Source organism: Orycteropus afer, unplaced genomic scaffold (genome assembly GCF_000298275.1).
Source record: "Orycteropus afer afer isolate SDZICR_OR568_19922 unplaced genomic scaffold, OryAfe1.0 scaffold00192, whole genome shotgun sequence".
In the NCBI taxonomy this organism is placed as follows: domain Eukaryota; kingdom Metazoa; phylum Chordata; class Mammalia; order Tubulidentata; family Orycteropodidae; genus Orycteropus; species Orycteropus afer.
In genome coordinates, this window is record NW_006921779.1 from 2,587,417 (window position 1) to 2,614,199 (window position 26,783).

The 26,783-nt window shown below is 44.0% G+C and overlaps 1 protein-coding gene across 1 annotated transcript; it reads left to right on the plus strand.

The window, feature by feature from the left end:
* The first annotated feature begins 422 nt into the window (after positions 1–422).
* CUNH1orf109 (chromosome unknown C1orf109 homolog) lies at positions 423–13,426 on the plus strand. The gene is made up of 4 exons (XM_007947622.1): positions 423–697; positions 10,475–10,663; positions 13,117–13,235; positions 13,389–13,426. Exons 1-4 carry the CDS (start codon positions 423–425, stop codon positions 13,424–13,426), a joined length of 621 nt encoding a protein of 206 aa, XP_007945813.1.
* Positions 13,427–26,783: the final 13,357 nt, after the last annotated feature.

Sequence of the window (26,783 nt, forward strand, 5' to 3'; positions counted from 1 at the left end):
AGGTTCTACCAGCCTCTATTAGACCAGGAAGCCTGGTCTTTTAAATGATTTTTAGTTTGGTTCCCCATTTTTCTCCCACTCTATCTGAGACCTCCTATTGTGATCTTTTCTCAGAGGTCAGCAGTGATAGCTAGCACCATCCAGTTCTTCTGGTTGCCAAGTTGTGGAGGCTGGACTAATTGTTTCCATGCATCTTTGATTTTCTTCACTCTTTGCTGGGGGTGGGAGATACCAATAATTGCACCTTACGTGGCAGCTCACAAGCTTTTAAGATCCTAATGGCTACACACCAAAGTATGATGTAGAACATTGTCTTTCCGGACTGTGTTGTGTCAACTGACCTTAGTGTCCTCCAAGATTATGGTTCTGACCCCCACCCCACCAACACTGTCTTTGTTTGTTTCTGTTTATTTCCACAGAAGATGACTCAAGACCAGCCTTTGCTTGCTGTGCAGGAGGCCCTGAGAAAGTGCTTTCCTGTGGTGGAGGAACAGCAGGGCCTGTGGCAGAGCACACTGAGTGACTGCCAGCCCCTCCTGGTCTCCCTCAGCAACCTGGCAGAGCAGCTGCAGGCAGCACAGAATGTGCGATTTGAAGATGTGCCAGCACTTCGTGCTTTCCCAGACTTAAAGGAGCGGCTAAGGCGCAAGCAGCTGGCTGCTGGTGACACTGTCCTAGACAAGCTAGAGGAAAGGCTGTAAGGGGCTCTGTACTATCTTTCTTCATAGAAAAACCTTAAAACTGGGAGTTTCATAAGTGATGAATCTGTCAGAAGGGTGTTTTTCTCTTTCCTTGAGAGCATGGCACTTGAAGGTATCTCAGCTTCTCCTCTTTCCATCTGTTGCAGTGGGACCTCTGTCAAAAAGCCATTTTCTAGTTATTTCTGCATTCCAGTGACTAGAACTGCTAGTGGTGGACTTAGTTCTTCTTGTTGTTAGGTGCTTCCAAAACTTAGTAGAAGGCACAGAAGCAGAACAGAAAAGGAGTAGAGGTAGCTTATTAGCACTCTCTCTATATTTTTTTCCTGTCTTTTTTGTTTGGTAAAAAGTTTCTTGTTGTGGGCCATGAAATTGATTTTGACTCACAGTGACACCATGTGACAGAATAGGACTGCCCCATAGAGTTTTCTAGAATATAATCTTTATGGAAGCAGATTACCAGAGGTAGATCACCAGGTCTTTCTCCAGCCGAGCTGCTAGGTGGGTTCAAACCGCCAACTTTTGGTTAGCAGCTGAGCAATTACTGTTGCACTACCAGAGCTCTTTATGATAAAAAGTTACAAGGAGGTATATGTAAGCTTAGGAGCTCTGGTAGCGTAGTGCCTAAGGCACTTGACTGCTAACCAGAAACCTGGCGGTTCAAACAGCCACTCCTCAGAAGGAAGGTTGGCCAGTCTACTTCTGTAGTGATGTTGTTGTGTTGTTGTTAAGTGCCGTCAAGTCGTTTCCGACTCATAGCGACCCCATGCACAGCAGAACGAAACACTGCCCAATCCCGCGCCAGCCCCACAATCCCTGCTATACTTGACCCCATCATCGCAGCCACCGTATCAATCCATCTCGTTGAAGGCCTCCCCCTCTTTCGTCGACCGTCCACCCTACCAAGCATGACATCCTTCTCCAGGGAATGGTCCCTTCTTACAACATGACCAAAATAGGTGAGACGAAGTCTGGCCATTCTTGCTTCCAAGGAGCATTCTGGCTGCACTTCCTCCAGGACAGATCTGTTAGTTCTTTTAGCAGTCCATGGTACTTTCAGCATTCTCCGCCAGCACCACAACTCTGTAGTGATACTGCCTTGGAAACCCAAGGAGGGGTCGCTATGAGTTGGGTCCTGCTCGATGGCACATAACAACAACAACAAAATATGTAACTTAGTGCATTTCAGAGATAAGGGTTTTACATACATTACCTCATAAAATCTTTTTAACATCTCTGTGGCTTGACCTCACTTAATCCAATTTTAAAAGTACAGAAACTGAAGCTCAAGCAAGTTGCTCATGTCACACAGTGTATGTATGTGTGTGTGTTAGGTGCCATTGAGTTAGTTCAGACTCATAGTGAGCCTCTGTGCAACAGAACAGAACACTGCCCGGTCCTGCGCCATCCTCACAGTTGTTGCTGTGTTTGAACCCGTTGCTGAAGGCATTGTTTCAGTCCATCCCATTGAAGGTTTTCTTCTTTTATGCTGACCCTTTACTTTACCATGGACTAGTCCCTCCTGATAGCATGTCCAAAATACATGAGATGAAGTCTCACCATCTTCACTTCCAAGGAGCATTCTGGCTGTACTTCCAAGACAGATTTGTTCATTCTTCTGGCATCTGTGGCGTATATTCAATATTCTTTGCCAATACCCTAATTCAAAAACATCAGTTCTTTTTTGGTCTTCCTTACTCATTTCCTGGGAGCTCTGGTAGCATAGTGGCTAAGGCACTTGACTGCTAACCAGAAACCTGGCGGTTCAAACCCACCAGCCACTCCTCGGAAGGAAGATGGGGCAATCTACTTCCGTAGTGATATCGCCTCGGAAACCCAAGGAGGGATTGCTGTGAGTCAGGTCCGACTCGATAGCACATAACAACAACAACAACAACAACAACTCATTTCCTACCTTTTACGTGCATACGAGGTGATTGAAAATACCATGGCTTAGGTCAGGCATACACTGGTCCTCAAAATGACATCTTTGCTCTTTAATACTTTAAAGACGTCTTTTGCAGCAGATTTGCTCAATACAGTACATCATTTGATTTCTCAACTGCTGCTTCCATGGGTTGTAGATTAAAGTAAAATGAAATTTTTGTCAATTTCAATCTTTTCTCTGTTCATCATGATGTTGCTTATTGGTCCACTTGTAAAGATACTTGTTTTCTTTATGTTGAGATATAATCCATACTGAAGGGTGTTGTCTTTGATCTTCATTAGTAAGTGCTTCACATTTTCGCTTCCAGCAAGCAAGGTTGTGTTCTCTGCATAATGTAGGTTGTTAATGAGCCTTCCTCCAGTCCTGACACTACATTCTTTCTTATCTAGTCCAGGTTTGCAATTATTTGCTCTGCATACAGACTGAATAAGTATGGTGAAAGTTCACACAACTAGGAAATAGCAAAGCTGGGATTCTAATCCATGTCTGTCTGACCCCAAGGCCAGAGCCTTTAACCATCACTTTTTTCTGCTATACATTGGTGTCTCTGTTTCTAGCAGTAGCATGTCTCCAAGCTCTGATGTATACTAATTGTTAGACCCTCTATCTCAGAGTTACAGGTTATTGAGGCCATGTGAAATAGGGACGTATAACCTTTCTTTGGCCCAGAGTCTGTGCCGTAGTAGGCTAATAGGAAACAGTCAAAGGTGGGGATCATCATTTGTTCAAAGTACATGTGTTAAACACCTGTGGCATGCCAAGAATAAGGTACTGGGAATACAACAATGAACCAGAATCAATTCTAGTTCCTAGGAACTGACAGTCCAGTGGAACACATAGATAATCAGGCAATTAAATTATTTTGTGGTACATCCTAAAATAATGATAAAAACTGGAAATTGCAGAAACATAGAGATACTTAGGGAGCTCTGGTGGTATAGTATGTAAGGCATTTGGCTGCTAACCAGAAGGCTAGTGGTTCAAACCCACCAGCCACTCCTTGGAAGGAAGATTGGACAGTCAATTCCATAGAGATACCGCCTCGGAAACCCAAGGAGGGGTCGCTATGAGTCAAATTGACTTGACAGCCGTGAGTGAGTGAGTAGTTAGTTAGTTAGAGGTACTTAACCCAGACTGTGAGGAGAGGAAGAACTTCTGGGAGGAAGTGATGTCTAAGACCTGAAGGGTAAGCAGGTGCTAACTGTGTCAAGAGGTGAATAGGGGTATTGCTGCATAGATAATGGCTGGAACAGAGAAGGTGGTAAGAGATGAGAGATAAATCAGCCCATGTCAAGCCCATGGTACATGTCAGCTGTCAAGGACCATATAGTTTTAGATACTTTTCTTACTTCTGGATTGAGGATATTTTGTTGAGGGTTGCGGGAGTTCAGTTTGTGTGTCAACTTGGCTGGGCCTGGTTGAGTGTCTGGGCAGCTGGATGTAGTATTTCCCATGATGAGACTGGTAATCCATGGTGGAATCTATTGTGAACAGCTGAGTGGCTGCCTTAGGGAATGTGGTCTGCTTCCTGTATATAAGCAGAAGCCTTGGAGAATGGTCTCTAGCTTGTGGCATGCTTGGACCCTGCGTGTAGCCTGCATGTGTTATTATTCAGCAGCCTGCCATGCTCTGTCAGCCTTGGGACTTAAAATGGACTTAAGTTAATGGCCTGCCGTGTAGTTTGGTAACATCGGGACTGTGCCTTTTTTACTTGTTAACCTTGGGCTTCTCAGCCTCAGCAGCCAGCAGCTGTCTGAGTGAAGAAATGCCTCTAGCTCCAGTGGGCCAGGAGCAGGAGGCAGAGCTGGACCCCAAAGTCGAGAGGCTTTCACCCAGCCCCTAGAGCCTGGCACTTTGAACTTGGACTTAAAGCCTCCAAACTGTAAGAGAATAAATTCCTATTTGTTAAGACCATCCCATTTGTGGTATATTCTTGTCAGAGTGGTACTAGATAACTAGAACAAGGGTTAAGGGCAGAAATCTCCAAGAACCTTTTGCTTGGTCTTAAACACAGTCTCTGCATGGGTTTGCTCCTTAATCAGTACCCAGAAAACCCACTACCATCAAGTCGATTCTGACTCATAATAAAGAATTCCCTGGGAATAGGCATTATTCATAATAGCTAAAATGTAGAAACAACGTGCCCAAATGTTCATGAACTGATAAATAACACAATGTGATATATTTATACAAGGAATATTATTCAGCCATAAAAAGAAATGATATACTTGATACATTATGTTGTTGTTATGTGCCGTTGAGTCGAACCCGACTCATAGCGACCCCTCCTTGGGTTTCTGAGGCAGTATCACTACGGAAGTAGATTGCTCAACCTTCTTTCCGAGGAGTGGCTGGTGGGTTTGACCTGCCAGCCTTCTGGTTAGCAGTCAAGTGTCTTAGGCACTACGCTACCAGAGTTCCTTGATATATTATGAATGAACCCTTAAATCATTATGCTACATGAAAGAAGCTAGACACAAAAGGCCACATTACTTACTGTATGATTCCATTTCTGTGAAATGTTCAAAATGAGCAAATCCATTGAGACAGAAAGATTAGTGGTTGCCAGGGGCTGGACGAAGGGGTAGTGGGGAGTGACTGCTAATGGGTATGGGGTTTCTGTTTGGGATGATGAAAATATTCTAAAATTAGATAGGAGTGATGTGTGCATAACTCTGAATATACTAAAAACCATGGAATTTCACATTTTAAAAGGGTAAATTTTATGGTGTATGAATCATAACTTTTTAGTATTTTGTTGCTGTTGAGAATATGTATAGCAAAACAAGCCATTTCTGCATGTACAATTTAGTGACATTGATCATATTCTTCAAGTTGTGAAACCAGTCTCACCCTCTGTTTTGGTTGTCTAGTGCCACTCTAACAGAAAATACCACAAATGCGGTGTCTTTAACAAATGGATTTATTCCCTAGGAGGCTAGAAGTCTGAGTTCAAAGTGCCAGCTCTAGGGGCTGGGTGAGAGCGTCTTGACTTTGGGCTTCAGCTCTGCTTTTTGCTCCTGGCCACTGGAGCTAGAGGCATCTCTTATCTCAGGGGGCTGCTGATTGCTGAGGCTGACAAACCCAAGGTCAACAAGTAAAATGGCACAGTCTCAATATTACCAAAGCACACAGCAGGCCACTGATTCAAGTCCATAACAGTCCTAAGATCGTTTGACAATATGGCAGGCTGCTGAATGACAACTTGGCTACCTGCAGAGACCTTTCTCAATGTTGCTTCTTATATAGTAGAAGCAGACCACATCCCTACGGCAGCTACTCAGCTGCTCCAGTAGATTCCACCATGGAGCTGATTACCAGTCTCATCATAGGGAATAACTACATCCAGCTGCCCAGCCACTCAAAACCAGGCCCAATCAAATTGACACATAACCTGAATTACCACACCCTCCTTTTCTGAGATGTTCCTCTCCTGTTATCATAAACTCACTGCCCCTTAAGTTTCTGTCTAATCTTTTGAGTTGTTGCTTTGATCTCATGTAGATAGTTCTTAAAAGAGCATACTGCTCAAGGCAGACATTTTTTACTTAATAGTTAAACTATTTTTTGGTTTAAAGAAAACTTCAGGACATTTTATCTCAATGTTGAAAAAAGAACTCCCTGTGAAAACCTGCCTTGCAAGAGGCACCAGGTTTCCTCCAGGCCAGTGGCTTTGAAACTTGACCTTGATCCACAGGAAGAAATACATTTTGTACAACAATTTGTGTACACATACATGTATAATACACAAATAGCTGAAATAAGTTTTGCAGAACAGTACTGTGTACTCTGATATTTTGCCTTCTACTTTAGTTTTTAAAATGTTGGTCACAGCCTACAAATGAGAAGAACTCACAGTATGAAAATCAGTGTTTCAGAGGGTCAAGTTTTGTGAACTTTTATTTCAGTTGATTACATGTGTGTTTTTTTAATTAAAAGCCATGGTCAAACATTTTTGAAAGCCACAGTTCTAGGCTGGGAAATGCCTTGCTTTTGGGGAAATTATAATCTTTGTCTTGGTGGCTAGGACTCATGGAGTCACCAATGAAACAATAACAATATTTACCACAAGCTAGGCACTACTCTGTTGCTAGTTGCTGTCAAGTCAGTTTCTCGACTCATGGCAACTCCATATGTGCAGAGTAGAACCGCTCCATAGTTTTCAAGGCTGTAACTTTTTAGAAGCAGATTTGCAGGCCTGTCTTGTGAGGTATCTCTGGGTAGGTCTGAACTGCCAACCTTTCAGCTCTCCCTGCTGTGAGTAGTTTCCAACTCATACCGACCCCTCCTTGAGTTTCTGAGGCAGTATCTCTACAGAAGTAGATCGCCCAACCTTCCTTCTGGGGAGTGGCTGGTGGGTTTGAACCACCAGCCTTCTGGTTAGCAATCAAATGCCTTAGGCACTATGCCACCAGAGCTCCTAACCTTTCAGCGAGTAGTCTAGCATTTTACCATTTGTACCACCCAGGTACTCCGTAGGTGTAGCTCTTAAGCATTTTAAATATATTGTTGCATTTAATGTTTTTCTTCAATATAATGATTGTATTTCTTATTTTATGCTACTGTTGTTGTTAGGTCCCATCAAGTCATCTCTGACTCATAGCGACTCCATATACAACAGAACAAAACACTGCCTGGTCCTGTGCCAGCTTCATGATCCTTGCTATACCTGAGCCCATCGTTGCAGCCACTGTGTCAATCCATCTCATTGAGGGCCTTCCCCTTTTTCATTGACCCTCCACTTTACCAAGCATGATATTCTTCTTCAGGGAATGGTTGCCTCTGACAACATGACTAAAGTAGGTGAGATGAAGTTTGGCTGTTCTCGCTTCTAAGGAGCATTCCAGCTGCACCTCTTCCAAGACAGATTTGTTAGTTCTTTTAGCAGTCCATGGTACTTTCAGCTTGCTTTGCCAACACCACAACTCAAAAGCATCAACTCTTCTTCGGCCTTCCTTATTCATTGTCCAGCTTTCATATGCATATGAGACAATTGAAAATACCATGGCTTGTGACAGGCGTACCTTAGTCCTCAAGGAGAAATCTGTGCTCTTCAGCAGTAGATTTGCCCAATGCAGTATGTCGTCTGATATCTTGACTGCTGCTTCCATTGGTGTTGATTGTAGAACCAAGTAATATGAAGTTTTTGACAACTTCAATCTTTTTCTCCATTTCTCGTGATGCTGCTTATTGGTCCAGTTGTGAGGATTTTTGTTTTCTTTATATTGAAGTGTAATCCATACTGTAGAGTATAGTCTTCAGTCTTCATCAGGAAGTGCTTCAAGTCATCCTCATTTTCAGCAAGCAAAGTTGTGTTGTCTGCATATCACAGGCTGTTAATGAGTCTTGCTCCAATCTTGATGCCATGTTCTTCATATAATCCAGCTTCTTAGATTATTTGCTTAGTATACAAATTGATTAAGTATGGTGAAAGGATACAACCATGATGCACTCCCTTTATTTTAAACCATGCAATATCCCCTTGTTCTGTTCAAATGACAGCCTCCTGGTCTATGTACAGGTTCCTCATGAGTGTAATTAAGTGTTCTAGAATTCCCATTCTTCTCAATGTTATTCACAATTTGTTATGATCCACACAATCGAATGCTTTTTCATAGTAAATAAAACATAAGTAAAGATCTTTCTGGTATTCTTTGCTTTCACTCAAGATCTATCTGACATCAGCAATGATATCCCTCGTTTCATGTCCTCTTCTGAATCCAGCTTGCATTTCTGGAGGTTCTCTGTCAATACACTGCTGCAACCATTTTTGAATTATCTTCAGTAAGATTTTACTTGCATGTGATATTAATGATATTGTTCGATAATTTCCACTTTCTGTGGGATCACCTTTCTTAGGAATGGGTACAAATATGGATCTCTTCCAGTCAGTTGGCCAGGTAGCTGTCTTCCAGATCTCTTGGCATAGCTGAGTGAGTGCTTCCAGTGCAGGATCCATTCGTTGAAACATCTCAACTGGTATTCTGTTAGTTCCTGGGCCTACTTTTTCGCCAATTCCTTCAGTGCATCCTCAACTTCTTCCTTCAGTACCATTGATTCTTGATCATATGCCACCTCCTGAAATGGATGAACATTGACCAGTTCTTTTTGGTACAGTGACTGTGTATTCCTTCCATCTTCTTTGGATGTTTCCTGCATCATTCAGTATTTTGCCCATCGAGTCTTTCAGTATTGCAACTCAAGGCTTAAATTTTTTCTTCAGTTCTTTCAGCCTGAGAAATGCCAAGCGTATTCTTCCTTTTTGGTTTTCTAACTCCTGGTTGTTGCACATTTCATTATAATAATTGGCCTTGTCTTCTCAAGCTGCTCTTTGAAATCTTCTTTTCAGCTCTTTTATTTTGTCATTTCTTCCATTTGCCTTAGCTACTCTCCATTCATGGGCCAGTTTAGACTCTCTTCTGACATCCATTTTGGTCTTTACTTCCTTTCCTGTCATTTAAATGACCTCTTGCTTTCTTCACGGATGATGTTCTTGATGTCATCCCAGAAGTCCTCTGGTTTTCAGTCTGCTGCACTAGAAATGAGAATAAACTGAGAAGCAGTTTCAACTTCGTAAAGTATATGGAGTAATGGAGATAACCATTGGAGTTGGTTCAAAGTGGCTTATCATATAGGGAGGACAAGGACTGTCTATACACACAAGATCATTGATAACATCTGCCATATGGAATTTACACACCAATGGAAGTTAAAAACAAAGGTAATGGAGCATTGTCCACCTCTGACCTCCTAGCCAGAGAGTATGAGTGAGAAGATGCCTAAAATCTCTATAGACATCGCCTTAAGAAATGAAGCCTAGGAAACCAAAACACTCAGGCAGTGTTAAAATTTGCTGTGGGGAGGAGAATCCCGTTTTATTATGTTTGAACACATTCTTTCCCTTGCTGGATAGTTTCCTTTGAGGAGAGAATTTTTTTTTTCAGTATTAATTTTCTTCAGCTTTGACTTGTCAAACTTCTCCACTGCAGAGAAGTCTTATTTATCACTCATCTTGCCTGAAGGCTTGGAGCTCTTTTAAAGGCCAACCCATGGACTGATACTGCCTCTCAGGATGAGGTTTTGCATTTAATTTTTACAATAACCTTTTATTATTATTACTCATTCATTCATTAAACAGGTGTTTATTGTTCTGTGCGCTTAGGACTAGTACTGGGTACTGTTCTGGGTATTTAGTGTATGCAGTGAGCAAAACAGAACCTATTTATACATAAGGAAGGATAAGTAACTTTCCTAAAGTCCACAAGAGTCTCTGTGCCTCCAGAGCTTAGACTCTGAATTTAAGAATTTACTGGCTGGGGCTAGGTAGCATGTGGATAGTACTGGTTTGTTTCAGTTTCCTCTTGCTTGTTCTCTTCATATCCATGATATGGATGAGCATTTACTCTCCTTACACAGTTTTACTGCAGCTCCAGATAGGCCCCTTGGTCTTTACTTTCTTTGGCAACTGGACTTGCCACTCAACTTTGAAAGCCATGTTCTTCAGCTTCTCTGTCTCTAAGTCACTTCTTGATTATTGAGTCATTCTTACTTCCAGTGCTCTGTCACTATTATTTTTAAGCCAGTGGGTCTCAGTTGGGGCCAATTTTTCCCTCTAGGGGACATTTGGCATTGTCTGGAGACATTTTTGGTTCTCACAACTTGGTGGGGAGGTTGCTCCTGGTACTAGTGGGTAGAGGCCAGGTTAAACATCCTACAATGCACAGGACAGCCCCCACAACAAAGAATTATCCAATCAAAAATGTCAGTAGTGCCAACATTGAGAAACTGTGCCTTAGACCTTTCTCATGATGTTGCTGTTTTCCCACAGAGCCACCCTCCTCAAGGTGCGTGACACGGTCAGCAGCCATGTGGAGCAGGTGTTTCATGTCTATGAGCAGCATGCAGACACAGTTGGCATTGATGCTGTCCTGCAGCCTTCAGTTAGGAGCCCCTCTGTGGCTAACATGTTGGAGTGGTTGCAAAATATTGAGAGACATTACCGAAATTCATATCCTTTGCATACATTTTAGGTATTATCCAGATCTGTTCTAAGAAGTCTTTAATTGCAATTTTCACAGGATTAGAAAACTAAATAGTTTGGGTCAGTTCTGTTTGGTTCCTGAACTTGGATTTTCTCTGCATTCCTTAGTACAGCCATTCCTTAAGTAATTTATTGGATACCTTTTACCTGCCAGGTATATTACAGGTGTTGGGAATATTAAACAAAAAAAAGAAAGTGCATAGTATGTCAGATGGTAATAAATGCTATGGAGCAAAAGCAGGAAAAGAAGAAATTAAGGGATGAGGGTGGGATTGTAATTAAATAGGGGGACAAGGGCCTTACAGAGAAAGTTACATTTGAGCAAAGACCTGAAGAGAGTTAGGAGGAAACCACGTGAATATGTGGGAAGAGTACTCCAGAGAGAACATCAAGTGCAAAGGCCCTGAGATGAGAATATGCCTGTTATGTTCAGGAAACAGCAAGGAGGCCAGTGCATCTAGCTCAGAGTGATGAGGGTTAGCCAAATAGGAGGTGAAGTCAGAGAGAAGGGGCTAGACTGAGGGACTCAAACAAAGAAACAAACCCACTCATACCAACATACAGCAACTCTGTAAGACAGAGTGGAAGTGCGCCATAGGGTTTCTGAGGCTTTGAATTTTTACAGAAACATACTGCATCATCCTTCTCCCCTGGAGTGGCTGCTGGGTTTGAACCACCAGTCTGTTGGTTAGCAGCCAAATGCTTTAATCACTTTTCCACCATAGCTCCTTAGGGGCTGATAGAGCATTGAAAAGATTTTGGCTTTTTCTCTGAGTGAGATAGAAAGCTATTAAAAGGTTTTGAGTAGAAGAATGACATTATCAGACCTATGTTTTTAATAGTATTATCCTGGTTGTGTTTTGAGGCAGGACTTGGGGTGGGTGGCAAGGATGGAAGCAGAAAGACCACTTAGGGGAGGGAATTGTAGCCTGAATGGTGGGAACACTTTTCCTTAATGAGAAGAGGAGGGTTTTATGAAAGAACCAGTTGGAGTCCTAGCTTTGTTCTCTCAATTCTTGTCTGAAGCCATCATCTACCCGCTGGCTTCAGTTTCTTCCTTTATTGGCTCCCAAACCCTAAGCTTGTCTCCTATTCTTGATTTTCCATTTCTTATAGTTGCCTCCAACTGTATCTCTTCACTGGAATTGCAGAATTAAGTTTAAAATTGGCCGCCTCCATCTAGTTTTCAAATTCAGTCCACTTTTCCTTTAGTTGTAGAATCAACCCTGTCTCATCATCCAGTCTGGAAACAAGGATCACCTTTCACCATCACCTCTTTGTTTTCTTTTTGAATTTCAGTGGTAGTGGTAAAAAACATAGCACAGCAGCAGTATGAGCAGGAGTGGTGGCTGCAGCTTATGTTACTGAGCAGTTACTTTGTGCCAGGCACTGATCTAAGAATGTTTATAGTCACCTGTCAGTCCTTTGATTGTGTTTCCCTGGTGCTGCTTGTCTTTTCCTTCTCTATCCCAGTGCCGCTCCCACAGTTTCTTACCTCTCATTTGGAATCCTGGTCATGTGTAACCTCTTGACAGGTTTCCTGTCTATAGCTTCTTTCCCTCCAAGCCATCTTCCTCCTATCCTCAGTTAGTGATCTCAATCCATTATCTTCTAGAAGTCTAGTTCTAATTATGTTGCATAGAAACTCCCAGTGGTTTTTGTTGCTAGTGGAAGAAAGTTTAGAATCCCTAGCTTGTTGCTTTTTGTGGCTCAACCTACCTTTTCAGCCACCTTTCTCTTGCTCTCTACACACTGCTTCCATTCTAGCAAAACCGGAGGATTTAATTTTCCCCAGATTCGTCCTGTCTTCTGTGCCTTTCCTTGTGCTTTTCCAATCAGCTGGAATCTCCCTGTCACTCCCTGAACTGGAGGTAGCTATCCTCTGAACTTTGCTGAGTTTTAGCTTTCTTGCCACTTAGATACTTTCTTTTCAGTTTCTGGTTGTCTTCCTGGGAGCCTGAGGAGCTCCTAGATTGCAGGACTGTTTCGTTCCTCTGCCTATAGCATAGAGCCATCTGAGTAAAGAGGTGCTAGTAGTTATGTGTGTCTCTTTGCCAGGGGATCTTGCCCACTTGCTAACATACAGTAATAGCTGCACTTTTATAGTTTTCTAGACTCTCACTAAGGGTGTCCTGGTGGCACAGTGGCTAACCAAAGGTCAGCACTAGGCTTAGCACAGTGGCTAAGCACTAGGCTGCTAACCAAAAGGTTAGCAATTTGAAGCCACCAGCCTCCCCACAAGAGGAAGATGTGGCGGTCTGCTTCTGTAGATTTATAGCCTAGGAAGCCCTATGAGACAGTTCTACTCTGTCTGACAGAGTCTCTATGAATTTAAGTCAACTGGACAGCAATGGGTTAGAGTCTCATCTCACTATTTTTTTCTTGAACACCTTAATTTTCTTTTTGGTCAGTCCTTAACTTCCAGGAAGGTACCTAAAAAGAAAGTACCTCTTCTCCTCAATCCAGTGGGGAGATTTGGCAAATATCCAAGCTTTGCCCAAGGCCTGGGACCAAATACCAGAAGATGAACACCAAGACTTTGTGCAAGGTACTGGTTTTCGTTTATCCCTTGATCGCTCCTCTCCTCTCTTCCTCTATGTCCCACATCTCACAGCCTCTGTGTGTTTTATGAATCTGACATTCTGTGTCGTCTGGGGAGATGGTGTACCACAGAGAGGATTTTTCTCTCTTCCTGTTCCAGATACCCTATTGAATGTTTCCTTCTTCTTGGAAGAGTAAGGAAGCTGTGTGTTTATCTGGAGACCAAGGGGAGCACAGTTGAAGTCTGACTTGGTATATTTTTATATTTCTAAAGGAATGTCAATATTGCACCATGACATACTTGAAACATCGATGCCTGGAATCTAAGGACTGGGTCTTGGGAGGATTGGTGCTAGGTGTTTCTGATGTTAGAGCTTCTCCATGCCAGGCCATGGCTGGGAGTACATGGACAACCCTTGCCATTTCCTGAGGCTCCAGAAAGTGGATGGAGGCAGAGAGAAAGCCAATGCTGAAGAACATTTGGGGTAGAAACAACAGCAATAGAAGTGGTGGGGAAGGAAAGGACAGGAGGTAAAGGGCAGCACTACAGGACTGCTGTCACCTTAGATGTCATGTGTATCACTGAGCCTGGTTGACACCAGGTCCTAATTTCATCATGTATTTGTGTCAATACTTGACTCATTGAAAAAAGAGAATAGCTTTGATGATTTAAAGAAATAAGGTAATTTGAAAATCATTAATTTTTTTTTTTTTTTCTTCTCGTGGCTCAATGTCACCAAATGATAGATAGGCCTGTAAGGTGAATAATAATACCAGGAAGGTAAGCACTCATTTAGAGTAGTCAACCATATGAGATCAAAAGGGCAGCCCAGGGAGAAAGCTCAGAAGGCAGGAAGGGACAGGAAAGAAGGATGAAGGGAAATGGTAAACACAGGAAGGAAGTGGGAAGAGTGCTGTTACGTTGTGGGGATTGCAGTGAATGTCACAAAACAAAATTATGAATTGTTGAATGGAAAATCGGTTGGTTCTGTGAACTCTCACTCTGATCACAATAAAAAATTTTTGTTTTGCATTAATGTACATCAGGGCAATTTTAGATTCCAGAGCCTGCCACCAGGGGGAGGCGGTGTAGCATGAATTATTAAGTGCTTTGTCTTTGAAGAGTGTTCCCCTCTTGTTGCTCATCCCTTTCGTGAGCAGTGTGAGTAGGGCATCCACCTACATTGTCCGTCTTTCAGGTTTATTGAGAAGCTACTATTCCACTGACAGCACCCAGGCAGGTGGGGACCTACCTGTATGACTGTTTGAAATGGAAGAAATGGGTGTGTGCTGCAAATAGCTGTTTTTACAGGGTATTATATGACGTATTGCATCCTGGAGGTGTGATTGTGCAAAATTTTTGTCTCTTTTGGCTTTTGCACTGCCAGATAAACCTTGTAAGTATATTTCAGGTTCCTGTGCATTGTTTGGAAGTTGCATTTCTTATTATAATTCCATGTTCATGTGAATACTGCCATTTTCAGGCATCGTACATTGTATGTACCTGTCAAAGGATCTAGCGGGCGATGCAGAGTACAGCGGGACATGCATGGTCCACATAACCCTACCCTCAGAGTCCGGAGGGATATGTACGTCCCATATGATTCTACTCCTCTGAGTCCATAGTGATACGTGTGCCCCACATAAGCCTACCCCGGAGTATAGAGGAACATATGTGTCCTGTATAATCCTACCCCAGAGTACAGAAGGACAATGTGTCCCACATAATATGTACCAGAATCCATATTTCAGACACTCAATGACTCAGCATGCATTCCATTAATGAAAAAATATTATATAAACAAAAATTTAAAAAAAATATTCATTCTTGAAAGGGTTAATTGAGAGTAAGTAACTGGGGTCATATTACTATAAAAGAAGGCTTTTCTTTCACCCTGTGGTTTTTAACTAGAATAGTAAAACTCCTAAACTGAGATATTTTTCACTCAACGCTGGGAACTAACTTGCTACATTCCCCTGGCTTGGCGTGGCTGCTTGAGTGGGAGGACGTCAGCCCAGTGTCAGAAGGTTATAAGGCCTAGTGCCTTCATTGGTGAGACCTGTCATCTTTCCCAGGGTTGTGAAAATCTGGGTCATTAGATGTAAAGGAGCCTAATAAAGAGTATACCTACTTCTCGTTATTGACATGGTGAGGTTCTAAAGGCCAGGTTGTTATGTAGAAATCAGTGTTATGCAAAGATGGAGGTTTTTTTCTGTTTTCAGACTATCCATTTGTGCGATTTTTTTTCATTTAGAAAATCCGATCCGGGTCCAGTTATGGATTCTTCCTCTGCAGAAGGAAATTTGGAAGAGACAAAGCTGGATAAAGCCAGGCTGTGTGACTGGAGGGCCTGCTTAACCACTTCATCTTCCTCCTGTGCTGGGTCAGAGCCTCCCTCAGGGAGCCGCCCCCAGGGCTTCACTCCCACCGCTGTAAGCCCTGCATTCTGGCTACACTGCCCTCTGGCCTGGTGAGTCATCAAGGCTCCGGGCTTCCTGTGAGAGCACTGGGAGCTTGGCTCGTACCTGACCCCTCTGAAGTGGAGGCCTCAGGCCCAGTTTGTCTCACTTGGGGATTCCATTAAACTCGCATGCATTTCTTCCAAACAGCTTCTCTGATACCTCTTTCTTTCCTCCCTTTCCACCCCACAACAGTTTTGAGCTGCAGTGCCTCCAGCCTCTTAGGAACTAGGAGCCCAGAACAGGTGCTTGCTGGCGGCTCTTTGCTGCCTGTGCAAAGGCCATGGCCACGTAGGAGGTTGCCCCATACAATAGTTGGACATCATGCCCCCATTGGCAGGAGGGAGCAGAGGGTGTGGACAGCATTTCCCAGCTTCCCAGAGGCTGCCTGGAGACTGTCCTCAAGAGAGGGAACACTGTGGCTGGTGTGGTGCCATCATACCTGCCACCTTGTTAATGAACAAAATAGTAGATTGCTTACATTTGTTGTAGATGCCAAATGTCAGATGAAATCGTTGATAAGTGAGGAGTAGGTGTATATATATTTTTCAAAACGAAAATTAAACAAACTGCCTTGGAGTCAATTCGACTCATAGTGACCCTTGGGTTTCTGAGGTGGTATCACTATGGAAGGAGATTGCACAATCTTCCTTCCGAGGAGTGGCTGGTAGGTTTGAACCTCCAGCCTTCTGGTTACCAGTCAAATGCCTTAGGCACTATGCCACCAGAGATTTGATTTTTTTCTTTTTTTGTTACTGTAATAAATGTAAATGAAAATGGCTTTGTTTTTTCTTACTGTAAAAGTGATACATGCTTTTTAAAATACTGTAGAAAAATTTAAAATGTAAAGGTATGAAACATACTTTAATATGTATACTTTCAGTGTCTATTTAAAACTTTTTGAACAAATACAGTGTTAATGATACGTGTGTGTGCGCGCGCACGCGCGCGCATTATGTGCCATCGAGTCGGACCCGACTCAGTGACCCCTCCTTGGGTTTCCAAGGCAGTATCACTACGGAAGTAGATCGCCTCATCTTCCTTCCAAGGAGTGGCTGGTGGGTTTGAACCGCCAGCCTTCTGATTAACAGTCAAGTGCCTTAGACACTATGCCACCAGAGCTCCTTAATGATACATACTGGTATTTAAATTGTATTTTTAATTGAAGCGTTATAAGAAAGTGAAAATGTACATTGCCTACCTGCCAGATACCCATTATTAACAATATAGTATATATTCTTCCAGGTATTTTATTTTTATTTATTCTATCATATACATAATTATTATAAATATAAACTCAAAGGACATATGCGTATTGGGCCTTATGATGGGCTCTTTGGACAGAGATGAGAGACCTAGAAAGGTTTTCAGGTCAACTACAGAAAGATTTAAGCCAGTGTTCCTCAAACTTTAATGTGCATATAAATCATAGGTATCTCATTAAAATTTAGATTCTGATTCTGTAGGTCTGGGTGGGGCCTAAGACTCTACATTTCTAACAAGGTGCTAGATAACACTGATGGTCCCAGCACCAGACTTTGAAACACAGAGATTTAAACTAATACACTATTCCTTGAGTCACCTTTCAGGCCTGGCATTGAAATCACTCCCGTGGCTTAGCTCTCAACCCAAGTGACAGACAGGCCTGCGAGCTGAACACCTACACCAGGGAGATGCACTCCTTAGAACAACCCACGGGAGATCAGGAGAGCAGCATTTGTGCTGGGAGAAAGGTAGGAGGCAAAATACATAGGCAAGAAGGACACAGGTAAAGGGTGACCACAGGGAGGAAGAAGAAAGTGAGCTGATACACTGTGAGGAATGTAAACTATAAAGAGTGTTGTAGTTGAGGTAAAAACAGTGCTATGATGGAATGAAGGCAATAACTAGCTGCCTGAGGGAATATAGTTCATAGAGACAGTGACAACTGAGTAAAGACTGAGGGGAGTTTTCCTTGGGGCTAGGTGGAGGGTGCAGGGCGATCCGTGCAAAGGGAACAGCCTCAGCAAAGGCAATGTGTGTGAAAGATTTGGTGGTAACGATTATTGAAAGTTTGCTGTGTGGTAGGCATGGTATCTGGTGCTTTCGTGCACGCCTCCCCCATCCCCCACCCCAGAACTGGTAAATATTAATAGCTCATTTTAGCAATTGAGTGGAGTTTATAGAGGGGTGGAAGAATGACAGGAAATGGGTCAATAAAGTGGACTGGGACCCAACTGTGAAGAGTCCTGAATGCCTGGCTCAAGAGTTTGTATTTTCTGCAAATGGGAGTTGCTGTATGTGTGTGTGTGTGTGTGTGTGTGTGTGTGTGTGTGTGAGAGACAATAAAGAACTTTCCAACCTCACTGAAACATGTAATCATGACTATAAATACATACATACATTATGGTGCTTAATAATAACTGCATATTATTTGTGTACTTGTTTTCATTTTGTTCCCTTAGCTTCTCTTCTATTAAAATGCTGTCCTCTTTAATTATTCCTTTAAAATTTATTTTCTGAATAATTGCATGATTCACATTGTATAAAATTCTTGCATCACTTGCCCTGAGGGAAGTCAGCTGCGAAGCTGTAGGGCAGCCCTGTGGAGAGGCTCCTGTGGTGAGATGCCTGCCAACAACCACTAGAGAGCAGATTTCCCCCTCCCCAACCTCACTTGGAAGGAAGGTTGGGCAATCCTACTTCCGTAGTGATACTGCCTCGGAAACCCAAGGAGGGGTCGCTATGAGTCGGGGCCGACTCGAGGGCACATAACAACAACAACAACCTCACTTGAGCCTTCAGATGTGACTGTGGCCCCAGACAACAGCTTGACTGCAACTTCCTGAGCCTAGACTCCTGCCCCACAAAAACAGACAATGTTTTCTTAAGTCACTAAATTTTGGGGCAATTTGTTCCACAGCAATAGATAACTAATATAACAAGTAAAGGAGCTCTGGTAGCATAGTGCCTAAGGCGCTTGACTGCTAACCAGAAGGCTGGGGGTTCAAACCCACCAGCCACTCCTCGGAAGGAAGGTTGGGCAATCTACTTCCATAGTGATACTGCCTCGGAAACCCAAGGAGGAGTCACTATGAGTCGGGGCCGACTCAACGGCAAATAACAACAACAACAACAACATAACAAGTAAATGTTTATGTATTTTCTCCCTTAGCTTTATGCAAATAGAATACTATATACACAGTTTTGTGCTTTTCCATTTATTTATTATATCTTGGAGATTGTTCTATATGAATATATAAAGAACTCCCTTAGTTAACAAAACAGTTGCATAGTTTCTGTTGTTTGGCTGTACCAGAAATTATTTGACTTGCCCCCTACTGATGAACATTTAGGTTGTTTACCAACTCTTAATATTGGTAGAGAGCCAGCCTCTCTCTACTCCCATTTTTTTCCCTCCAGAATTTCCCACGTAGGTAAACCCACTCACTCACCCACTCCAATGAAAAAGAAAATTGGTTGGTATTTTTACTGGCATCATACTAAATGTGTAGACTATTTTAGGAAGAATCACCGTAGTGGGAATATACCAGCACTCTTCCTTGAAGCATGCCTATGGGTTGAGATAGATACCAAAAGTGACCTGTTTTCTGTTTCCCTCATTTGGGGAGGTGAACTTTTGCTAGTTAGAGCCCCCTGCCCTGTCAGTGAGACATGGTCTTTTGGGATGAATGAAGAGTTGAGGTTTCCCTCGTTCGTGTCCCTACCCCATCCACCTTTAAAAATTGATCTTCAGGTTCTTTTCTCAGAGAGAGTGGGATGCCTGGGCTCCAAGGAGGAGGACTTCTTGATTAAGGAGAGATCAGTCTTTGCAAACCGTATTATCTTTAACTTCAATAAAAATGAGACAAGCCAGGCACTGTCTCCAACCTGCTCAAGCATTGGGTGGTTTATAATTTCTTCTCCCTAGGAAAAGTAAGGAGCTCTGGTAGCATAGTGCCTAAGGCATTTGACTACTAACGAGAAGGCTGGCTGTTTAAGCCCACCAGCAACTCCTTGGAAGGAAGACTGGGCAATCTACTTCCATAGCAATATCGCCTTGGCAACCCAAGGAGGGACTCACTATGAGTCTGATCGACTAGACAGCAGTGAGGAGAAATTAGGGTGAGTACACACTTGAAGGGGCAGGTTTGGGGGTGAAAGAAAGGAGCTGGTGTGTTGATGAGAAGGACTGAAAACACAATTGACTTGGGAAAACTTACTGAATTGCAGGGTACCCAACCTGCGTTCCAGTCTCAGCCTCTAACTAGCCATGTGACCTTGGGCAAGTCATCCCCCCTCTGTAAGTCACGGTTTCCTCATCTGTATCTTGGGGATGATGATAGATCCTTATAGGTTGTAAGGTTTCAGTGAGAGGAGGTGCGTGGGGGGTTATAAATTTAGTAAATTTGTAAACAGTTAAGGGATTGAATTTCACTTACTAAGACACCTAATAAGTGTGTGGCATTGTGTCATGCGCTTTTGTCTTTTTAATCCTTAATAGTAGCCCATGAAACAAGAATGTTTACCTCCATTAGATGAGGAAACAAGCTTGGAGAGACGTAGTGGTTTTTCCAGGGACCCACAGCTTGTCAGTGATATTGCCAGAATTTGCACCAGGGGTTTCTTGGTTCTGGTCAAAGGGATCTTTATACCACTCTCCCTTCTCAGGCACAGAAGATAAGAGCCTTGACACCTATTTAGCTGTATAAGAGTTTGGCTCTCTGAGTACCCAGCCCTGCATAGGATTTGGTTCCTCCAAATGCCGAGGTAAGTGCAGAGCTATTCCCAAGTGGCCACAGCCATGAGACATCCAAGGCTTTTCCAGGGCAGCAACAACTTCCCAGTTACCTTGCCTTCTGATCACATAGCCAAGAAGGTTGGTGTGAATCCTGGGGCTGCCTGCCATAGTCTTACACTTTTGCTGTTTATGCCAGGGGCTGGGAGGAGAAAGCCCAGACTTTTTAAGGAATGACAAGCAGGCACTCTCCCTCCCTCCTCCCCATCGTTCCTGGAAGGCTGCTGCTTGGTTTCTTCATAGTGCAAAAGAAAGTAGTTTTTCTGAAACTGGCACCTGGTTTAGTACATTAGGGCCCCAGGCCCAGAGATTGTGATTGAGTATGTGTGAGGAAGGGCTGAAGTATCTGCATTCTTAGCAAGTACCCCTGATTCTATTGCAGGGTCATTCCTTAAGAAACAGCCTTAATCATGAGAAAACAAAGCCATTAGCATGGAGAGGGATAGCTGGGTAGAGTAGCCTTTCTCTGGGGGAAAATTGGCCTTAATAACTTCCTCACTGCATCTCTCCTTCCCTCTTTGTTGTTTCCTGGCACTCAACAGTTCCTCAATTTCAACAGGCCTCTCAGCACTACTCACACTATAGTCTCTCTGTACTATTTGGGTGGATTAGCAGTAACTGATGTATATGGGGCCTACAGTCTGCCACATGCATATACATTCATTCAGAGATTGGCCTGTGTGTCCAGCTTAGAACTAATTACTGGTGATACTAGTAGTCCAGGCAGAAGTGTAAGCCTGTGGTGAGAAGTGCTATCATGGAGCATGTGCCCACACTATAGTTGTTAGAGAATTGAGGTGCTGATTCTTTTCATGGATATTGGGGGGCTAAGAGGAAGAATAGGGGAGCTCTGGTGGTGTAGTGGATAAGGTATTTGGCTGTTATCAGAAGGTCAGTGGTTCAAACCCACCAGCTGCTCCATGGAAGAAAGATGGGGTGATCTATTCTGTAAAGATTTTGTAGCCTAGGAAACCCAGTAGGGGTTGCTATGAGTCAGAATCGACTTGATGGCAGTGAGTTTGGTTTGAAGAGGAAGTATATAAGAGTAGATCCCCAGCTACTTCATTTCAGGGAGACTTTTGTCTGGTCCGTAGTAGAGTAAGTAATGGGGGACGGTGAGCATGTCCCATTTGCCATTATGAGAGCAGGGAGACATCCCTCTGTGCTCCAGCTCTTCTCTTCATGATCCAAACATGCCGAGTAGTTCTTAATTTGCACAGAGAGCCCAGACTAATAAATCCACCACTCAATTGCAGTCCCTACAGTGTGTTTATAGGCAGCAGCTGACTTTTATCAGCTAGTTTGTTCTTTCATATAAGCAGAGTTTTATGAGGGTCTCCTGAGCTGGCTTAAAACGTGATGAAATGTCTGCAAAACTCACACATAAATCCCCGGCACCTGCCAAGCAGAGGATGCTGTTCACCAGGCACATTTTGTCCAGCTGGCGGCTCTGTCTCCTTGCCCAGTTTGCATTTTTGCACTTGTCTCTTTAAACTTGGATTTGTTTTTCAGCTCTCTGTGGCCTCTTTAAAGGCAACTGAAAAATGAGGGGTAGGAAAAAGGAACTAGAAAGTTACGTCTGTGCTAAAAATTACCTCTGGCTTATGTTGCTCTGGAAGCTAGTTTTGATCCCGCTGCCGTAAGAGACATCAGGCTTCCCAGCCACATGCACCCCAGGGCGGGGGACTGGAGCACAGTGCCAACCAAGCCTATTATTAATACTTTGATTCTTTTCTGGGCCATCACCCTTTGTACTTGCCAAAGGCCCCTACCCTTGGTTGTCAGTTCCGTAAATGAAAGGAACAACTCCAGAGGCCTTTTCCCCAGATGGTCTCCAAGCATGACATCTTTTCCCAGCATCCAGAGCTCCCCCATCATAGAGGAAATCTGAATGCCCTCCCTCCTACTCAAATAAGGCAAGACTTGGACTCTCTGAGGATGCCGGTTGGCTGAGGGGGACTGGGTACTTGTGAGGACCACAAATGCCTCAGTGGAGTGTGCTGTCAGGGGAGTAAGCCCACTGTCTAGGAAATTTGGAGTGTCCTTGGAATGATTTATGAATATATGAATAGATTCTCTTTGTTTTGTCCAGGAGACCTCCAGGCCAGAAGAAGACCCCTGTGGCTGGCTTTTGTGTGGCCTCATCCTTTGCTCATGTTCCCTGGACACTACTTCAGCATTGACTTCATGGGTGTGTGACCTGAGCAGTCACACGGGTCCCCATGCTTAGAAGGGCCCCCCTCTGGGTGTAATACCCTGCTTTTGCCCTCTTGAAATTCTTAATAGTTTTGAGCAAGGAGACCTGCCTTTCCATTTTGCACTGGCCCCTGCAAATTATGTAGCCAGTCCAACCCCACTTCCCTCTAGTCCTAATGCACGTTGCTACCCTAGAGCTTGTGGACAGATTCTGACCCTCTCTTCTCCCCAGTCCAAGTCTGAGCCTGAGCAGAGCAAGTTGCTTCCTGTCAGTGAAGAATCTGGCTTTGCCCCACTCCCAAAGGTACCCTGTTACCCAGTCTTCTGGTTGTAGCCCATCCCTGTTTCATGACAGTAACTCTAAAGGCCCTGAAGAGATGCTTGCCAATCTCATCTCATTACGTCCTTGTCAGCTGCTCCTGGCTCTTTATCCTACCTTCCAGAAAAGACTTCTCCATTCTGATGAGGCTGGCTGCTCCTAAGGAGACACTTGGGTCTCTGCTAGAGAACCAAAACCCAGACCAAACCCACTGCCATCCAGTGAAGTCCAACTCATAGCAACCCTATAGGACAGAGTAGAACTTCCCCATAGGGTTTCCAAGGCTGTAATCTTTACAGAAGCAGACTGCCACATCTTTTGCCCATGGAGCACTGGTAAGTTTGAAACACTGACCTTCTTGTCAGCAGCCAGGCACTTTAACCACTGTGCCACCAGAGCTCCCTCTGCTATTGAAAACAACCTTTAACTTCCACCTCCACCCCAAAGGCAAGACATCACTTCCCCCTTTCGAACCTTGGGTGCAGAGGACAGAGTATTGATATTTGTGTATCATCACCACCAATCTATGCAGGGACCTGATATTATTTATTTATTTATTTTCTTTTATCCCCATACCCTCTCCCGTAGGCAACTGTGTTTATGTGTTTTGTGTGTATCTTTCTATTCACATGTGTTCTTGCAAAATGTTTCTGTTATTTAGTGTTATCAGTCCAACCTCCTGGGGCTATGGGGAAGGAGACCTACCTTCTGATTTTTCCAAGTCCAGCTCAGACACCATCCACTCCATGACCTTTTCTTATTTCCCTAGCCAGAAAAATCCTTTTCCATCACATTATTTGTATTTCTCTTTAGCACTTGATTTTTTTCTTACCCGTCCTTACATCTTTATAGGCTCAGTGATGGAGCCAGTACATCTGGGAATCAAACTCAGTGGCCGAAATAGTGGAGAGACCTTTTCAGTTACCTGGTTTGGAGAAGATGGGCCTACTCTCCTGGGGGTGGTTTTTGGCAGAGCTGGTTGGATCCTGGTGGCCATGGCCTCCTGGAAAGCCATGGTATCCTGGAAAGAACATGAGCTTTGGAATCTTTGTTCTACCACCTAGGACTATGGGATCTTGGAATTTACCTGTCTTACCTGTAGAATGAGGATAATACCTGACCCATGGGGCTAGTATGAAAATTACATGTGTGAGTTCATTCAAGCATAGAGGATAAGGCCCAGGACACAGTAGGTTCTTAATGTAATTGCAAATTTTATTCTTTCCCTCCACTATCCCCTGGAAGAGGACTTGAGGCTAAGGTCATGTTTCCTCCTCTGTCAGGTATCTGCCATGCTCAGGATGTGGTCCTGGCTCTCTCTTGACAGGGAGCTAGGCTGGGTATGGAAGGGAGACAGACAGCAGGAATAGACCCCTACCCACCCTGATGGCAAAAGGCCACAGGCCAGGCTAGGCAGAACATCCTCCCTTTCCCAGCCCTGCCTGGCTTGGGCTCCCTGGCAAAGCTGGCGGACCAGATCCACCCAGCATTGCCACACCAGCGGAAGTGGTGGTTGCTGTCCCAGCCAAACCCAAGAACTGTGGCGACAGCCCGGACTGGGCCCAGCCACCACATCAAGGACACAGCTCCACCCTCCTCTCAACAACCCCTCCCACCTCAGGCTTCCCCCGCCTGTCTCCCAGAGAATCCAGGGTGTAACCTTTACTTGAGGCTGGGGTAGGCCACGGCCCTCTGTGGTTGCTGCTGTTGGTAGAGAAGGTCTCAGGCAGTCAGGGTTCCTGACCCAGCTCTGCCATTAACGCCTGTGTGACCTGAGGTTGCTACTTAACAACCTCTTTGGACCTCAATGTCTTCATCTAAAAAAAAAACGAAGGATGACAAAATTTTAACCTCATACAGCAAAAATTAAATAAGCTAGTAAATAGGAGCTCTGGTAGCGTAGTGCCTAAGGCACTTGACTGCTAACCAGAAGGCTGGCAGTTCAAACCTATCAGCCACTCCTCGAAAGGAAGATGGGGCAATCCACTTCCGTAGTGATACTGCCTCAGAAACCCAAGGAGTGGTCGCTGTGAGTCAGGCCCGACTCGATGGCACATGACAACAGCAATAGTAAATATAAAAGAACTTTAAAATAATCATATGATACAAATATAGGTAATTTTCCTCTGAGGCAGCAGTGTGTAATGGAAAGAAGAATGTGGGAGCCAGTAAGACTAATACTGTAATTATTAGTTATTGAGCAGTTTTTCTGCTTCATGCTTATGCCAGTGATTTTATACCCACTACAACCACCCTGTGAGGAGGGTACTCTTTTTCCCATTTTGCAGATAAGAAAACTGATTTGGGGTGGGGTGGGGAGGAGGGCAGTGTCCAGTGACTTCTCTAAGGTCATATGATTGACCTGGACTTCAACTCTGGATGGACTTCAGAGTTTCAATCTACTACACAGCATATAAGACAGATCTGGAGAGGTGTCCTTAGGCAAGTCCCCTAACCTCTCTAAACGTCACCACCTCCCCTGTACAACAGAGAACAGTATCTCCTCTCTGAGAACTGCTGTGATGGTAAGAGGCCATGTGTGATAAGCACCTGACACAGTGCCAGGCATATTTTCTTCACTCTCTGGAAGCCAGGAGTTCCTGCTAGCATCTAAGTCCCAGAGATGGAGATGCATTGGCTTGGACAGTGGCTGGTTCCAGCCTTTCTGGGGGAGTAGCAGCTCCCAGCGCAGGCCTGAGAGTCCCTGAATCAGGCTGGGGGTCTGGGGACTCCTGAGGAAGGAAGCATTGTTCAGGTAGAGCACGAGCTGTGTCTTTTCCTGGCTATACTTCAGGGACAAAATGAGGCTGGCAGATGTGAATGCCATGGGGAGACCTACCTTATTTCTATCTCTGTCCTCTGAAACCCACTTCTGCCATCAAGTGAATTCTAACTCATAGCCAACCTATAAAACAGGGTAGAACTGCCCCATAGGGTTTCCAAGGCTGCTAATCTTTACAGGAGCACACTGCCTCTTTCTCCCACAGAGTGGCTGGTGAGTTTGAACCTCCAACCTTTTGATTAGCAAGTGAATACTTTAACCACTCTGCCACCAGAGCTCCTTCTGTCCTCTGAAGTCACCATCATTCCCCTCCAAGTCACCGATGTCCCAAAATTCCATGTCACAGCATGGGAGAACATGCACCCAATGTAGCAAGCATGCATATGTGTGTGTGTATGCATGTGTGCATGTGTGTGACTAACCACTGCCACCTGTGCATGCTGTACCCCCAACTCTTTGATCCCAGATGCAGGGACTGAGGAGGGTGGTTCTCACCCATGGAAGACTCCAGCCTAATAGTCTCTTCCATCCATTCACTCTTAGACCTGGCTGCCTGATGCAGTTGGAGACAGGCAAGGCATGGAGCTGCCATCATTCATACCGTGTCTAAGTTTTAGTAAGTGAGGAATTAAGAATTTAGATCAGTGTTTTTGTTTTATTATTAGGATTTGGGTGAAGATTTACAGAGTAAATTCACTTTTCATACAGCAGTTCACATATACTTTGTCTCATGTCATTGACCAAAATTTACAATGCAGCAGCTCCCCTCCCACTTCCTCCCCATAGTTACCTCCTCCCAGTGTCCATCCCTTCATACTCTTCTGCACCCTGAGCTATCTCCCTGTGCATAAGCAGCCCTTCCTTCTCCCATGATTGTTCTCTCCAGGGCGTGTGTCTACTTGAGGTAAATGTTTAACTCACATGCCTGTAGTTTGTTTGGCTGGAAACCACAGGTGTGGATTCAATTCCAGACCTGAAGGGCAACTAGGGGCCATAGTCTCAGTGGTTCCACCAGGCTCTA

Excerpts from the sequence above, each read along its gene's own strand:
- CUNH1orf109 (XM_007947622.1), top strand. The coding sequence starts at position 423 with ATGACTCAAGACCAGCCTTTGCTTGCTGTGCAGGAGGCCCTGAGAAAG. Across the intron at positions 698-10,474 it reads GACAAGCTAGAGGAAAGGCT|AGCCACCCTCCTCAAGGTGC; the intron begins GTAAGGGGCTCT and ends GTTTTCCCACAG. Across the intron at positions 10,664-13,116 it reads TACCGAAATTCATATCCTTT|GTACCTAAAAAGAAAGTACC; the intron begins GCATACATTTTA and ends ACTTCCAGGAAG.